At 42.0% G+C, this 17,765-nt stretch overlaps 1 protein-coding gene across 1 annotated transcript in view; it reads left to right on the forward strand.

Annotated features, from left to right (window-relative positions):
• The window catches only part of PSME4 (proteasome activator subunit 4), a 212,208-nt gene that overhangs the window by 182,917 nt on the left and 11,526 nt on the right, over positions 1 to 17,765 (forward strand). Inside the window, exons 43-45 of the mRNA XM_084622260.1 lie at positions 1,583 to 1,738; positions 16,127 to 16,289; positions 17,248 to 17,381. Coding sequence (XP_084478386.1) covers positions 1,583 to 1,738; positions 16,127 to 16,289; positions 17,248 to 17,381 — 453 coding nt within the window. The remainder of the gene's footprint in view (positions 1 to 1,582; positions 1,739 to 16,126; positions 16,290 to 17,247; positions 17,382 to 17,765) is intronic.

Consider the following 17,765-nt stretch of genomic DNA (forward strand, 5'->3'; position numbering starts at 1 on the left):
TATTGCCAAGCAGAAATACATACTAATATAGCATTAAACTCTTTGTAAAGAAAGGATTGCCTTTCTTCTAGTTTGTTCACTAAAAATTATACTCAGTGTTTGAAAGTATAGTTATCTTCAGCGGAAAAAGGATTAAACTTACATTTAGGTTCCTATGAGTATAAATCCTGTAAGGGAAAAATACATGAATGTTATGAATGTTTCACATTTTGTTTCTAACAAAATACTATCTCAAAAAAGTTCTATTTCCAGTTTTATTTTTTACTTGTCAAATATTTGCCCCAAATGGGATGTAAAATTTATTTTAAGGAATAAAAATAAGTAAGGGTTTAGTAACAAGTCAGCTTAAAATAAAAATGTCATTTTGAAAGGGACGTAGTTACGGTTAAGATTTAGTAATGGGTATTTTTAGTAAAAGTCATGGATAGGACACTGGCAACAAACAAAAATTCACGGCTCCGTGACCTTGTCCATGACTTGTACTATACACCCCTGACTAAATCTTGAGTGTCCTGGGAGGCTCTGGGGACGCTGCTGGTGCTGGGGGCACTCTGGGGTTGTACTCCAGGAGAGCCACCTGCCGCCGCTCTGGGGGAATGCTCCAGGGTGCCCGCCGCCACTGCTGATGGGGGACCACCCAGGAACACTGCTGCTGGCGGGGGTGGGGCAACCCAGGACCACCACTGTTGCTGTGGGGCCCAGTGCGGCTTGGGTATCCTTGCGGTCAGGCGCACTGGAAGGCTGCAGAAGTCACAGAGGTCCCGGAAAGTTACAGAATCTGTGACTTCCGTGACCTCTGTGGCAGACTCGCAGCGTTAGACATAGAACAGATTTCCAGTTGACTATCCAAAAAACAAGTTGAAATGTAGTTTCAGAAAGCAGCATGTTCTCTTGGGTCCCTCTCCTATTTTTTGTGGTTTTACAATGGTATTTTTCTGTTAAAATGTATGTCTGTCCTATTTATAACTTGGAAAACAGACTATATAGAGAAATGGAGAAACTGATAGTATACAAAGTGCTATCAAATGCACAAAATAAAAAATTGAGCAAATGGATTTTTTCCTTTAATCTTTCAACCTTCATCTACTCTAGAAAAATTACCCATTACTGAAAATGGGTGTCAGCAGTGGATGCAGTCAAAGTGGTGGTACTAGTTCAACTTTCACCCATTGCTTACATCTTTTGTCAGTAATAAGCATTTTTTTCACAGTTAAAGTCCACTATACAGACAATTTCAATGCAAAATTGAGCATAACTAAACTTTGAGCATAACTAACTGGCCACTTAGAACAGGCTGGTATCTGAGGTCATGAACAAATCAAAAGGTGTGATCTGTTTAGTTTCTCAGTTATATATCCAGTACTACAAATATTAAGTATTTAGATGCTTTGGAAATTTAGCCTCAAAGAACATAAACAAAACAAAGCTAACTGTAAGGAGGGAAACCAACTTTTATGTGTAACTTGCTGCAGCAGCACAAAAGGTTTAAGTAATGGTACATGACAATATTTAGAGTAAATCAAATAGCTTGTCTACATGCCCTTGTTTTTAATTCCAACTGTTTAATCTTTGTTGCTTTCAGACAGCAAGAAGCAGTTCTTGGCATGCTAGGTACACAATACTGACCTACCTCCAGACTATGGTATTTTATAATCTCTTTATCTTCCTCAACAATGAAGAAGCTGTCAATGACATAAGATGGTTGGTTATAAAACTTTTGGAAGATGAACAGCTTGAGGTAAACATGAAGTTATACCTATTCCCATGTATTTTGACTTTCAGTGAAAGACATGGAACGTGAATAAAAGAAGCAGAACTAAAGTTTTTTTATATTTATCTTTATATATCTAGTTTCTTGCCTCTTACTGTGTAACTTCATACAAAGAATAGAAAGTTTGCCATATTTAGCACTAATAGAAAATGCATTTGTGTTTAGTTTCTTGAATATATAATAAAAATGCTAACTTGTATAGAACTGTATTCTATAAAAAATTCTACTTTCAACAGGAAAACAAAATTATTCCAGAAAGCATTTCATTAGCAATAATAAAATGGCACAAGCCTCCCAATGTTTTCTGTCCTGTTTTAAATACAGTTGGAAGAGAGGTAGTATCTTTACAGTACTAAGGACATAATGGGTATTAGTAGAAAATCCAACCTTCAGATTTAAAATGCATTTCTACTCTAAAATCTGATTATGTAAAAATAACACTTTCTTACTCAGCAGAGGTTACCTGTGTGTATTCATTCACAGCAGCTGATTATAGTGACAAAAGTAAGTTTTTACTTCATTTGACTCAGATTGGCAATACTGGTTCTGCAGTACTATGAGCAAGTGAACTGGACTCTGTCTAGGCTAATACATCAGAAATAAGTTCCTATTGCAGAACCAAATTCTGGCTTCAGTTCTGAATGTCTTCAGTAGAGTAGCACAGATATAATTTGAAGACAATGGAGTTGCCCACATCTGAGGGCAGAATTTGTCTTGCAGAGCCATTATTACTGGTGTGATGCAAGAGTAATTTAAAAAACAAAAACAAAAAAACCTAAGCCTGACTCAGATTCTAGGTTGAGTCTGCAGGACTGACTGTTAGAAAAAACATCTTTTTACTTTTCAAATTGAAAAAATTTGCTATGGAAGCCATCAAAATATAGAAACATAACTTTACAATGACCTTTTTATACAGTTTCTTTTCAGAGTAGAAATGCATTTTAAATATCTTCCATTTATCACCACTGTTGAAGTAATTTTTAGTTTTGTGTCTTTAAGAGATTATCAGTGTTACTAGGATTTTCCAAAAGTTTAGTCGGACTAAGACCATGTCTACACTACAAAGTTAAGTTGACATCAAGCCTCCGATTTAAGCAATTTGATCTTGTGTGTCTGCACTACGCTCATTGTGTCAGCGGAGTGCATCCTCACTAACAGGGCTTGCATTGATGCACGAAGTGCTGCACTGTGGGTAGCTATCCCACAGTGCAAGTAGCCAAGTGGAATTTTGGGTTGGGTTTGCAGTGCCTTACGAGACCAAAACATTGGCATGGGTGGTTATGGCAACATGGCGTCCCTTACGTCCCTCCCTCCCTTCCTGAAATCAGCAGCAAACAAACCAAGCATTTTTCACATCTTTTTTCATAAACCTGGGTTACCCACGAGGACACTATAGCACAATAAGCATGGACCCTGCTCGGTTGTACACTGTTGTTGTGAGCATTACAAACACCTTGTGCCTTATCGTGCAGTATTTACATAGCCGATACAAGAGCCGCCACATGGAGTAGTGTGATGCCACACAACCAGCCCTGCTGGAAGACCTAGAGCGGAGCAATTCACAGTTGCTGGTGACAGTCACGCATCACCTTGACAGGGTTGAGCACCATTTCTGGGCCCGGGAAACAAGCACTGACTGGTGGGACTGCATCGTTATGCAGCTGTGGGATGATGAGCAGTGGCTGCAGAACTTCTGAATGTGTAAGGCCACTTTCCAGGAACTGTGTGAAGAGCTTTCCTCAGCCCTGAAGTGTAGCAATACTAAAATGAGAGCTGCTCTGACAGTGGAGAAGCGAGTGGCGATAGCTGTGTGGAAGCTTGCAATGCTAGACTGCTACCGGTCAGTGTGGCATCAATTTGGAGTGGATAAATCTACAGTGGGATCTGTTGTGATCCAAGTTTGCAGGGTCATTAACAGACTTCTGCTAAGAAGGATAGTGACTCTGGGCAACGTGCAGGACATAGTGGATGGTTTTGCCATGATGGGGTTCCCTTACTGCAGTGGGGCGATAGACAGAACACACATCCCTATCTTGGCACCAGACCACCTTGCCAAAGAGTACATAAACTGAAAGGGGGATTTCTCAATGGTGTTGCAAGCGCTGGTGGATCACAGGGGTGGTTTCACTGACACCAACGTGGAATAGTCGGGAAAGGTGAATGACACACCTATCTTTAGGAACACAGATCTGTTCAGAAAGTTGCAAACAGGGACTTTCTTTCCAGACTGCAAAATAATCATTGGTGATGTTGAAATGCCAGTCATGATCCTGGGAGACCCAGCCTACCCCTTACTCCCATGGCTTATGAAGCTGTACACAGGTAGCCTGGACAGTGATAAGGACTGATTCAGCCATAGGCTGAGCAAGTGTAGAATGGTGATGAAATGTGCCTTTGGACCTTTAAAAGATCACTGGCGTTGTTTGCTTACTAGGTTAGACCTCAGTGAAAGCAATATCCCCATTGTTATTGCTGCCTGCTGTGTGCTCCATAATATCTGTGAAACAAAGAGAGAAAAGTTTCTGCTGGGGTGAGAGGTTGAGGCAGATTGCCTGGCAGCCAGTTTTGAGCAGCCAGACACCAGGGCAATAAGAAGAGCACACTGAGGGACTTTGCTTCTCCAGGAGGCTTTGAAAACCAGTTTCAGCAATGAGCCAGAGTAATGTGACACTTACCTGTGCTGTTCCTTACCAAACCGTCCCCTCCATTGCATTTTCTTCCCTGTAAACTCCACCCCCACCAACCACCGTGTGCTGAATGGATAAAGAGCCTTTTCTGTTCAGTCCATTAAGTTTTATTATGCACACAAACACAAAGAGACAGCTAGAAAAAGTAAGATAACCTGGGGCAAAAAGGGCTGATAACACTGTGGGGGGAGAAACAAGGAAAGCTTGCTTACAGATGCACTGCAGTAACAATCAAAGGTGTGGGAATGGGCTCTTTCTGGTCCTTGTGCCCTCCCCTGGTGTTGAGTGCAAGGGATACCGAATACCCCACCATCCCCGCCTCATAGGACGGTTGTGGGAGGAGGATGTAGAACTCGGTGCTGATGGCAGCAGGTTCAGCATAGACTGCAGAGGGACTCTAGCATCCAGCAGCCTTTCTTGGACCTCAACATGTCTGATTGCTTCTTCATAATCCGCAGCATCTCTTCCTGACTGGCATGCTCTTGTTCCCTGCATGCTCTCCTGTCCTCCCCGTCCATATCCAGTTTCTCAGACAGTGTAATCCTCCATACTCTGAGCTCCGTCTTGTCACTCTCAGAGGCATGCATTAACTGATTAAACATGTCCTCCCGAGTCTTCTTTTTCCACCTTGTAATCTGGGAGGTACTCTGCAATCCTTTGCAGAAAGTTTCTGGGAAGGGCTACCTTATTTTGTCCACCACTGTGCCGTTCCGCTATGGGCTGGGACTCCTAGCATTTACACTCATCTCCAGTGCCAAGGAAGACAACTCCGGCACGGGACTCTCGGCACTGCTCTCCATCACTAATGCCAAGAAAGAATCAGAGAAAAACTGACCGGGGAGCATTCCCCAACCCCAAGGTCTGCGGGGCATAGAGATGCTGACAGTGTATGACTCGTGCTGGGCCATTCGGATATGCCAGTGGTGCATAAGGTACTGTTGATTCCGACCCCAGGAAGGGCACTATTGAATCCAGCACCTTTGGACTCTCCACCAAGAGAGAGCCACCGGAGTTCAACAGCCCTGGTGCTACCATCCACACCGGAAGCATTTGAGGTAGCGAGGGAGTTAATGTCACTCCCAGTACCACAATCTCCCACCATTCAGGAGCTAACACTGGCAGCCCGGTGGAGGAGATCTCTGAATCTTTCCATGCCCTGGTAGACATCTTAGCAGCTTCAGGGCCATCGTGGGTGGCTCTGCCTTTGAACGATGCAATTTTGGATCCCATCAGGGCCTTATGGCAGACTCCTGTGTCCCTCCAACCTATTGCAAAGAGGATGGAGATAAAATACTTTGTCCCTCCCAAAGGGTATAAATTTCTGTACATACACACACCACCGAGCTCGTTGGTTGTTTCAGTGGCAAATGAGCAGGAGCAGCAAAGTCAGCAAGGGCCGACTCCCAAGGCCAAAGATGCCAAAAAACTAGACCTTTTTGGCAGGAAGGTGTACTCAACTGGCGGCCTCCATCTCAGGATGGCAAACCAGCAAGCACTCCTGAGCCAATATGATTTCAACTCCTGGAGTGCAATAGCGAAATTCAAGGAGCTTTTGCCTCAGGAGTCAGGCGAGTTCTTGGCCCTAGCTTTAGAGGGGAAATCGGTGGCAAGGAAGTCCCTTCAGGCAGATTTGGATGTGGGAGACTCAGCAGCCCGATCTATGGCTTCAGCTGTCATCGTGAAAAGAAGCTCATGACCTCAGTCCTTGGGGTTGCCCTCTGAGGTGCGGCAGACTGTGCAGGACCTTCCATTTGAAGGCAAGTTGCTCTTTTCTGAACAAACAGACTTGAAGCTGCCTAGTCTGAAAGACTCCAGAGCCACCCTGAAATCCCTGGAGTTGCGTACACCGGCTCCTGCCAGGAAGCACTCTAAGCCCCAACCGATGGCACGCTTCTACCCCCCACAGCAGAGACAAGACTATAGCAGAAGAAGGAGTAGAGGCTATAAGAGAAGTTCTCCATCCCAGTCCTTGTCTGCCCCGGTGCCTGCCTCCCTCTCCACACTCCCGAGGCAATCTGCAGGGTCTAAGCAGGCCTTTTGTTGGAATGCATCAGGACAATGTGTGGATCTGATTTCTCCTATATTTGTGGACTGGATATCCCACTTCTAGTAGGGATGGGCCCGCATTACCTCAAATCGCTGGATGCTACACACAATAGATCTGGGATACACTCTTCAAGTCAGTTGTTCCCCTCTTTCCCACCCTCCCTTCCCATCCCTCTTCAAGGACCTTCTCACAAGCAACTTCTGGACCAGGAGGTGCAGGCGCTTCTAAGGTGGGAGCAGTGGAAGAAGTTCCACCGGAGCTAAGGGGTCAGAGGTTCTACTGCATTCGAACTGCTGACAATGTGGTCTCTGCTCTATCTGTTCTGGAAGCTGTCCTCCCTGGCCACCATTACTTTAGCCAGAAGGGTTTCAGAGATCCAAGCTGTTACTTCAGAACCACCGTACACAGTCTTTTTCAAGGACAAGATGCAGCTGTGGCCCCACCCGGCCTTCCTGCCAAAGGTAGTCTCACAATTCCATAATAACTAGGTTATCTTCCTATCCTATTCATTATAAGAAACCACATTCTAACAGGGAGGAACAGACACACCATGTGCTGGATGTTTGGTGTGCACTAGTGTTTTACATGGAAAGGACTGAACTCTTTTGGAAATCTACTCGGCTCTTTATAGCCATTGCAGACAGAATGAAAGGCTGTCCACTGTCAGCTCACAGAATCTCATCGTGGATCATTTCCTGTATCCGCACATGCTACAACCTAGTGAAGGTCCCAGCTCCTCCACTGAGAGCCCTTTCTACAAGAGTCTCAAGCATTATCGGCTGCGTTCGTGGCCCAAGTTCTGATTCAGGACATCTGTAGGGCAGCAACATAGTCATCAATCCACACTTTTGCATCCCACTACGCCATCACCCAGCAAGCTAGAGACAGTGTGGGTTTCAGCCAAGTTGTGTAACAGTCAGTGTGCCAATGAACTCCAAACTCTCGACTGGTGCAGCTGCTTGGGAGTCACCTACACTGGAATGGACATGAACAAGTACTCGAAGAAGAAAAAATAGTTATTAGCCTTCTGTAACTACTGTTCTTCGAGATGTGTTGCTTATGTCCATTCCAAACCCGCTCCGCACCCTGGTCTGCCCTTCTGTTGGAGTTAGGCAGCAAGAAGGAACTGAGGGGACAGCAGGTCGGTGGGGCCCTATATACCACCGTTATGAGGGTGTGACTCCAAGGGGTACCAGAGCCAACCCAAACGATACTACTCAGGAGAAAACTTTCCAGCAGTAGTGCTCGGAGCAAGTAGACACATCTTGAAGAACAACAGTTACAGGAAGTTAGTAACTGTTTTTTCAAGTTCCTAAGTAACTTAAATGCATCCAGCTTAAAAGCCAGATGTTGATTTGAGAAAACCTAGTATCTCATTGGAGAACAGATAGGCCATAAGTATTCTGACCATCAAAGCAGTACTCTGTGTATTAGAAATGTTGAGAAATTTGGTTTCTAGGAAACTACTAATGCTCAGGATGCACAAATCAAAGCAATTCAAATCCAAATGGTGATTTTAATGCATGTGTGCTCTTGAGAGCACTCGTGGGCATGAATGCGAGGTGCATTACAAAGAACGTTCATGGGAACCTCAAATGTTTATCAGCAGGGCTTCTAATTTGTGAAATTCTTCCTTTCGGTAAAGCTTTTTAAATTAACATTATACCAATAATGTATTGGATATATTAAAAAGGGTTTTATGAAATCACATGGGTTTGAATATATATATAGATAATGTGTAATATATAATGTACAGTGCAGAATCATAGTGAGAAATGTTAATGTTTCAGCCAGAACTGAGCCCTTTCACCTCTGGTCCCCAAATACCAGTTTATTCTGTGGACAACTTTTACATAATGCCTAACCAAAAGTTCATGTAACATGTTTCTCTTCTTTGAAGGAGGAGAAGTCCCTCTTGTGTCATGCTTTTGTGTAAAATCTGTTTAAAATTGGGCTGAAAAGTCTCACTATTATGAAAATCTAAGCTGTGAAAGGTGAATTGCAAGTAATTTAAAAAACATAAATATAGAATTAATATTTCAAATTGTGCGAGATTGCACCTTGTATTTAAAGAACAGCACTTTAACCGTCTGCTCCCAATGCACTGGCTCCATTCTCCAGCAGGTCTCTTTGGTACCAGTCATGTCACTGCATGTCATAGTATTACAGTAGAACAAGAGCTGTGAGCCTAGATAATTTGTTATCCGTACTAATCAAAGCATGCATCACATAATCCCACATTTACAAAATTTACAAAAATGGATGTTCACTTTTAATAGTTACATAGATTTGCAAATAATTAGATAAAACGTATGTCCTTGAACTGCCGAGGTAGATATCAGCAAAAGCTATTTTGTGTAGTAATCTCTTGCAATCATGTTGTTACCATGGAAACTTTACTTTACTGTAGCAGTAATCTTGTTTTTTCATTATAAGAATTGGCAAGTTCCAGTATGTTTCAGTAATTACCATAGCATTGCTTTCATCGTGCTATATTTAATGAGAAGGTTATTTCAGTATAGAACCTCATTTCTGATAGTCTATATACCTTGTCTCTTTGTTGTGGGCTGAAACGTGACAGACAAGTTCTTAGTTCTGAAGTGGATTTTCAGGTTATTTTAAGTAAAAATGCTAAAATTGATGGTTCTCCCCACCACTTTTTTTGCCTCTCTCTTAATGGACTTTTTAAATTTCTAGTATTTCTCATGGGTTCCTCAGGAATCAGTTCCACAGTTCTCAGCCCAGCCCTCATGTTTGCAGTTTTGTTGTAGCTGTGTTGGTCCCAGGACATGAGAGACACAAGGTGGGTGAGGTAATATCTCTTTTTGGACCAACTTCTGTTGCTGGAAGGGACAAACTTGCAGGCTTCATAGAGCTCTTCCTCAAGTCTGGAGAACGAATCTAGAGTGTCCAAGCTAAATGCAAGGTGGGACAGACTAAGCATAAGCATGTTGTAGATGACCACTTGAAATGGGCAATGAACAGCTCTGCAGTTGTAGGACAATGGCGGGTTCCTAGGCAGCAGGGTGTGTTACAAGTTGTTGTAATGGGCCATAAAACCCATGTCCTAGGCCTTGTCTATATTACACAGTTCTGTTGACAAAAGTCAGGTTTTGTCGGCAGAACAGTGGAGGTATACACGCTACAGTGCTATCTCTGCTGACAAAACTCTCCTGCTTTGCTCACAAAATAAAACCTTGACAAGAAGCGTAGAACTTTTTGCGACAAAGTTATATCGACAAAGTATCAGTGTAGATATCCCACTTGATTATGTCACTGTAAATGACCTCCAGCAGATACCCCACAATGCCTAACCTGACCACTCTCATCAGCACTCTGCTGTCCTGCACCCAGGTACGCAGGCATCCGCCCCTCCCCCTTTAAAGGCCAGGGAATTTTTGAAATTCCACTTCCTATTTGCTCGGCGTGGACAGTTCACATTGCATCTTCCCAGCTGACCGTGGCAGCTCCATGAAGCAAATGCTTTCCCGCTTGGAGCACACCTGAATTGTTGGATCTGTTTGCGCTTTGGGGAGAGGAGGCTGTGCAATCCCAGCTCCACTCCAGTCATAGGAACTTCGATACCTGCGGGCAGATTTCTCGTGGCTTGTTGGATAAGATCTATGAACGGGACACACATCAGTGCCATGTGAAGGTAAAGGAGCTGAGGCAGGCATACCAGAAGGCAAGGGAAGCAAACCGTCGTTCTGGTGCTGCACCGAAGACGTGCCTCTTCTATAAGGAGCTGGGCCAAACCTTCACTGCCAAGAGACCTGGGGATACTGCGGGGGTGGCTGGAGACAGCAGACAGCGGACTCAACCCCAAGGACAAAGTGGTGGACAAGGGGTCGAGTTGGATGACAGTATGGGACAGGTGACGGGGTGATCTAGTACCGTGGTGAGCCAGGACCTCTTCTCCACCCAGAAGGGCTCTAGCCAGTCCCACCACTCCATATCTGGCACGCATGATGCAGGAGAGGGGAGCTCTGGTAAGTGATCTTTCTCAGTTGATGCTGCTCGGTTATATGAGATAGAGCTGTCCTTTGCTTTGTTATGTGCTAGGAGTGGGTTAAGGGGTAGAAATGTAGAATACTAGCTGTGTTTCTGTGTGCTGGACATTTCCCTGTGCAGCTAAGTAGTGCAATGGAACATGTAAACGCACACTGAGATTTCACGGGCATCTTCCTACCAGAGAGATCTGTAAGAAACTTTCCTGCAAGTACTCCCCAGTCCTCTGCCAAAAGTTCCTTCGCAGAGCTGCTTTGTTCCATCCCCCATTGTAGGAAACTTTCCCATGCCACTTGGCAGTCACTTGTGCAGGGACCAAAGCAGCACACAGGCAAGCAGCACAGGGACCTGGTCTGAAGCCACATGCATGCAGGAGATGCACCCTTGCTTACCCTCAGGAGTGAGATATCCGCGTCAGTGATCCCCGCCTGTGGAAAATGGTGGCAGAATTTACAGTATGTCTCTACTCGCTAGCAATGATCCCCTTAAAAACCACCAAGACCCTTTGCCCCATCTTGAACGCCCAACACCCACCTGGGCTGAACTCACCAAGTTTAGGGTTTTCTCTAAGATGTACACTTGCCAAGGGACAGTGAGAAAGTGATTGATATATTAAGAGGTGTATTTTACTATAATATTTCGTTGTTGTGCGTGACCATCATAATTCTGCAGAAGCACAAGAAACAATACACAGATGTGACATTCAGGGATACCCCTACACACCGGCAGAGCGCCTCTGCCAGATAAGGAAGTGACCAAGGCGGAGCAGGAAGGACACGTTCCAAGAGGTGCTTCAATCCTCAGAGTCCATAAAAAGTGAACACAGGGAGCGGAAAGAGACCCTGAAGGAAAAATTTAAAATGGAAAGTCAGGACAGAAAGGAGAGTGAGGAGTGCATTGTAAAGGACCAGGAGCGGATGATAAAAGTGAAGGAGGAGCAAATGGAGATGTTGAAGTCCCTAACTCTCCAGGCAGAACACATGCATGCTTCCCTCCCATCCCAGCTGATACAGAACTGCTTTCCATGCCCTCCCCAAACTCCTCCCACACATTCCTTGCAACTTCCCGGAACATCTTGGTACCCCATTCATGCCACCCCCATCGGACAACTTCCAAAATGATAGCTGGACTTACACACAGCTATGAGAGCCTATACTGCCCTTCATTGTTATCTGCCTTCCCACCAAGCCTTTCATGTGTTGTTAATTAGTATTTAATAAAAACAAACTCTCTGAAAGATAATCAATCTTTATTTGTCTCCTACATGTGGTGGTTGCTGTTGGTAATAATACATAGTGGTGATCATTTGCTGACTACAAATCCCAATCGGGAATCATCACAATTTTCATGCAAGGCGGCAAGTTAACAAAGCATGGCAGAGTGCTATATAGAAAGACTTACATTACTAGGGCTCATTATCAAAATATCACCTCAAAACCTCCCTGATTCGAATAGCCCCTCTAATAGCACTGGTATCTGGCTGCTCCATCCTGGGGGAAACTTTTCACTCTGAGCCTCACAATTATGGAGCAGTACCAGCGTACTTTTAGTCTGCCAAAGTCGTATTCCACAATCCACTGTGTTCAGCTGCTCCATGAATGCCAAAAGTAATCTGGTGGTGTTTCTTTCCATGACATACAGCAGATCGGGCAACTCTGATTCCTGTTCAGATTGGGTGCTCATGATATACTGCATGACCATCTGCAATGTATTCATAACAATGACTACAACAGTAGAGAGCAGTGCGGGATCCATCCTTTCACACAAAGATGGCGGGTACACAGTAAATAGGCCATTGAAAAATGCTGCGAAATGCAGTCAGAATCCCATGGAATTCTGGGACAGAAAGAACTGCATCATGGGACAACCCCCTCCACAACTCTTAGCTGCAGAAGGTGTCAAGTAGGACAGTGGGATGGCTGTCCACCGTGCTCTGCTCTCATTGTCAGTGCTACAGTACCAAGTGTGGATGCACTCTGCCGACAGAAGGAGTATAGTGTGAACATGCACAAGCGATGTAATTATACCAATTTTGATTCAAGTTTTGTCGGCTTAACTTGTGTCGACAAAACTCTGTAGTATAGACAAGGCCCAGGATGTTCTCTCTGTGAAACTTGAAAGCTTGTCCCTTCCACCAACAGAAGTTGGTCCAATAAAAGATGTTACCTCATCCACTGTATCTTTTTTAGGTATCATGGTAGATGACCAAAGGAACATAAACTCTAGTGTAATACCATGGCTCATGATCTTTGGAAGGATCCTTGGAGAAATACAGAGTAAAAGTAGGGAGGTGATATTGTCTGTAGCATTGGTGAGACCACTACTGAAATACTATATCCACTTCTGGTGTCCACACTTTAAAAAGGATGTTGGGAAAAGTTGGAAAGGATTCAGGGAAGAGCTACAAGAATTATTTGAGGTCTGGAAAATGCGTCTTACAATGAGAAGCTAAAGGATCTCAGTCTATAGTTTATTGAAGAGAAGCTTAAACATGACTTGATCATGTTCTCAAAATACCTACAAGGAGAAAATATCTGGATTCTTTAATCTATCAGACAAAGGTATTAGAAAAAAAATCTAGTGACTAGAAAGATGAAGTAAGCTAAAAAAATAAAACTGAAAATTCAGCACAGATTTTTAAGTGAGGGTAAGTAACCATTGGAACATCTTATCAAGGGATGTGGTAGATTCTCTATCCCTTGAAGTCCTTAATTGTAATTTTCAAATGATTTTAGTTCAACCACAGGTAATTAGGCTTGATATGTGAATTAGCATTTGGAGTTCTACTGCCTGTGTTATGTAAGAGGTCAAACTAGATCATTATCATGGTCCATTGTCAAAGACTGCTCAAGACAGTCTGCCGGCCTAGGCAAAAGTTCAGTCTGCCATCCCCTCCTGTTCCCAGAAAAGAAGTTCTCAACTGGGGTGGGGGGGCGTGCAGTGAGCCCAGACGCACCCCCATCATGACGGAGGGGCAGGTAGGCCAAAATTGAATTAGTAGCATTGTAACCTGACATGCAGTATTACAGTGCCACTCAGGTTGGCCCCCGTTTCCCTAGGAAGAATATACCGCCCAGGCAGCTGCCTAGTTTGTTTATAACTTATCCATTCTGGTATTAAAATCTGTGAAATTGAAACATCTAGTCTGGGTAAATGGTCCCTTAAAGAGTTAAGATGTTTTGTTAGTTGTTCATGGAGTCAATGTTAAAATAGCTGTTAAATCAACCAAAACACATAAAAAGTACATAATTTACTGTAAGACAACATTGAATCTATCTAATTTAGAGAGTTTTTTAATGGGACTTTAATTTTCTCAGTCCTGATATAATTTAGGAGACTGTCAAAATGGCAACTTCATACGTTTCTTCTTTTTTTTTGTACTTTATATACTACAAAAGTTCTTCACTAATTTATTCTTTATGTAGTTAAATATACTGCTTAAAATCTTTTTATTACACTGCAATTTCCCTTTTAAGAAATTTGAGTGTCTTTAGCTTCTTACAGCAAATAGTACATTGAGAGTACTCCACTACAACTTTTCCTTGTGGTCTGAATTTTTTGTTTTAATTTTCAGTGTGTCATTAAACACGTATTACTTGATTTTAGATACAAGAAAGCCAACTGCTACAGTTTGACTCCTCCACAAAAAAATGTAGTTAGAAAATCCTGATGCATGGGAAAGTATTCCACTGAATATGTTTCTACTCTGTAGCTTTTAGATCATCATATAGGCCTAATGGCTTATAAATTCTTAACTATGAGAGATGTTAATGGGCATTGCAGTACATATGTATAAAATTATACTTTATTAATGTGATTTTTAAGGACTTTGTTTCTATGTGTTTGTTGCAGCAAAATATTGCCATTAGTAAGGTTGATTTGACAATATTGAAAATGGATTCTAATACAGTGAACAGTGATGTAAATGATTAGGTACCTAGTGAGCCCGCTCACTTTACAGCCAGGCTTCCACCTATTCTGGGATTTGCATTAGCACTTCATGTTTCATTTAACAGCTTAGTCCTTAAGAGGCTCATAAATTGCTGATAAACAGTACTGGCAGACTATTTCACTTCATACTTTCCACTATTAATAACGAGGATCACATTTGAATAATATGCTGTGGAAATGTAAATGGAAGGAAGTCTCAAGAGCCTATTGTTAACTTACTATGTTTAATTATTACAGCACTTGCTGCTATACTTTATTGCTTTGTGGAGGTTCAGAACATTATGTTCAAGGATATAATTTATTATAATCTGCTACATTGGATTCAGAGCGTGGGTAGGTGTTTGTACTCTAGATAGATGTGCGTTCTGTTTAGTGTAAGTGTAACAGTATGTACTCATCAGTAAATGAGGCAACTGCTGACCACATTTTAATAAGCTAATTGGGCTTTCAGATTTTTAAATGTTAAAATTTTCTTCTGGTCAGCCCATACACCTCTATTTTTAATAGCAATGGGCTTGTTGTGACAGGACCAAATTTGAGATGACAAGACAGAACCTGTGTTTCTACAATTTGTTAATTTTTTTGTGTATTTCACTAAATTTTAATGGCCTATTAGGAGTGATGTAGTAACACTGAGTAGGCAAAGCTGTTTTTGTAAGTAAAGAGTAATTTAATTGTCTTCAGATATAATTAAACCCAGTGAAGTTTTAAAAAAGATTGTAGCATTGTGAATTTGTGGGTAATTAGTTGAAATTGATTTGGCTTGTACTTTTGGTAACTTAGTTACAAAAGAGTGGTGCATGTCTCTGTCATATCTATTTTTACAAGTCAGTTTTCTGATGGATTGACCAAGGCTCAAGGCAGTAAAATGAATACTGGAAGGCTATACAACTGAGTCAGTGACTGCACACTACTGACATAATATTGCCTAATAACCCAACATTGCTTATAAACATCAGCGAGAGTTACAGCATTATGAAGAGTATTGTCATAATTCAGTCTTAATACAGGATGGCCTGGTAAATTTCCCAAGATTCAGCTAGGATAATAGATATCATGAATATAAACATTCTTAAATTTGCATACCTCCAAGATGTTCATCGTAAACTGTGGATTGTAAAGGTTTCATATGTAGCAAGGAAAGAAATGAAACACTTTGGATAAAGGTATATTTTCCCCTGGGTAAACTGATCTTAGTGTACCGATTTCATTAATGGACAAAGCAGGTATCTCTATAATAGTTGTACTATTTATATATTTTCTATAAAATCACAGTAGCATTATTATAAATTGTTCTGGATTATATATTTATCACACATGACTATTTTTCAAAATTCAAAATCAGTTGCTGTTTTAGCTTACAACACAAGTTTGACACTGAAATTGTATTGTTTGCTGCAGTCGTGGATCACTAATTTTGTCAATCTGTGTAAAGACAGTTTTAAAATTGTAAATGAATATTGTTTATTGCTTTATATGTGACACTTCAATATACTAATTGTGTTTAATGACCTACTAAGATGAGGTGATAAAAACTTGAAAGGCCTTTGTCAAGCACAGTATGGCAACATGATCTAACTGATCAGTCCAACAGGGCAGTAATAAAAGTCAGCCATGAATGTTTGCTGTAGTAATTGATGTAGCTGATGTTTCTGCTCCTAGGTGAGAGAAATGGCTGCTACCACACTGAGTGGCCTGCTACAGTGCAACTTCCTCACTATGGATAGCCCGGTACAGGCTCACTTTGAACAGCTCTGCAAAACAAGACTACCAAAAAAGAGAAAGCGAGACCTTGGCACAGTGGTGGATACCATTCCTTCTGCAGGTAAAGACACTGCCTTGGAGAAGCAAACTGTAAATTAAAAAACTGGTTCAGTTACTTTATTTACGTTGTCCTTAGACAACTTATTATGTGAGCAACCCAGATGGCTAGAACAGGCCCTGCAGTTACGGAGGACTCTTCAAGCAGTATACATAAAGAAACGGAGCTGTTGTGTATGCAAATATTTATAATACTTAAATGTTTATAAACCATCATGACAAAACATTTTTGTTTATAGATCTGACTTTTTTCCTGTACGTTTGTATTGCTCCTAGCACAATGGGGTCCCAATCCCAATTAGGTACTTCGGGTGCTGATACAGTATAAATGTTAAATAACACTATACTACTACAGGGCAGAGTTATATGATGGTTAATAGGTTTCTGCGGTTTATTCTAGGGTGTACTGCTTACCAATTTCCATGAATGTACATGTATTCAGAGACTCGTCAAAGAGGAAATGGTTATTTTACCAGTCAGTGTAATTCTTTGAGGGTTGTCTTAGCAGTCACACGCCTCATCCACCTTCACCTGTGAGGCGCCGGAGAAAGGAACTAAGTTAGAGCTTGCCCGCCCTAGAACTTTCAGTGCCATTAGACTGTATTTACATGAGCCCCAATAGGAACAGTTTACCAGAAAGTTACAGAACATCGGTACAGGCATTTTTGAGTCCACTGCAGAGGCAGCCCTTGAACTGGTAAATAACCTCTCCTTTTTGATTCTTCACAAGAGCCTGTAATGGGTAGAAGATGTGGAGATTAAGAATTCCCCTAGTATGGATGTTAGTTGCGCTTTACTGCTCATGATAACTTACGTTTAATGTGTATTTATTTTAGTACTTTTCATACGTTAAAAATAGCTGGAATTACTGAAAGTGAAGTTTCAAGCCTGGCTGTGTTATGGAAACATATTTTGAAAGATTTATATCCTGCCACATGTATATTACGGTCTTTTCATTGCAGACTTGGTTAAGCGCCATGCTGGTGTGCTTGGACTTAGTGCATGTATTTTGTCAAGCCCTTATGATGTACCCACTTGGATGCCCCAGCTTCTGATGGACCTCAGTGCCCACCTGAATGATCCTCAGCCTATTGAGGTAAAAATAGTCTGATCCTATTTATTTTTTTCTGTTTAATCTAAAACATGTCTATCATCCTTACATCAGCTTCCTGAAGAAAGACTGTGAAGGAATATATGTCACGGTGTGACATTTTTTCTTCAAAAGCTCATAACTTTGCTAATTCCAAACGTGCTTTAACTCAAAGGCACCTTATGAAAGCATGCCAGTTCCTTGCCATATTTCTATTCTGCCTTAGTCATTTCTACACTAGAGCCAAAAATAAATTAAGTAGAAAGCTGCGAGAGTTTTATTTATAATGGGGAAATTCCTTCACTCTCCTTGTACTCAAAAATGACTAACATAGTTTTTACACAAACTAAACAAAATAAAGCAAACAAAATCATTGGGTAGAGACCAGGG

The sequence above is a fragment of the Lepidochelys olivacea genome (genome assembly GCF_965140295.1).
Source record: "Lepidochelys olivacea isolate rLepOli2 genome assembly, chromosome: 3".
In the NCBI taxonomy this organism is placed as follows: domain Eukaryota; kingdom Metazoa; phylum Chordata; order Testudines; family Cheloniidae; genus Lepidochelys; species Lepidochelys olivacea.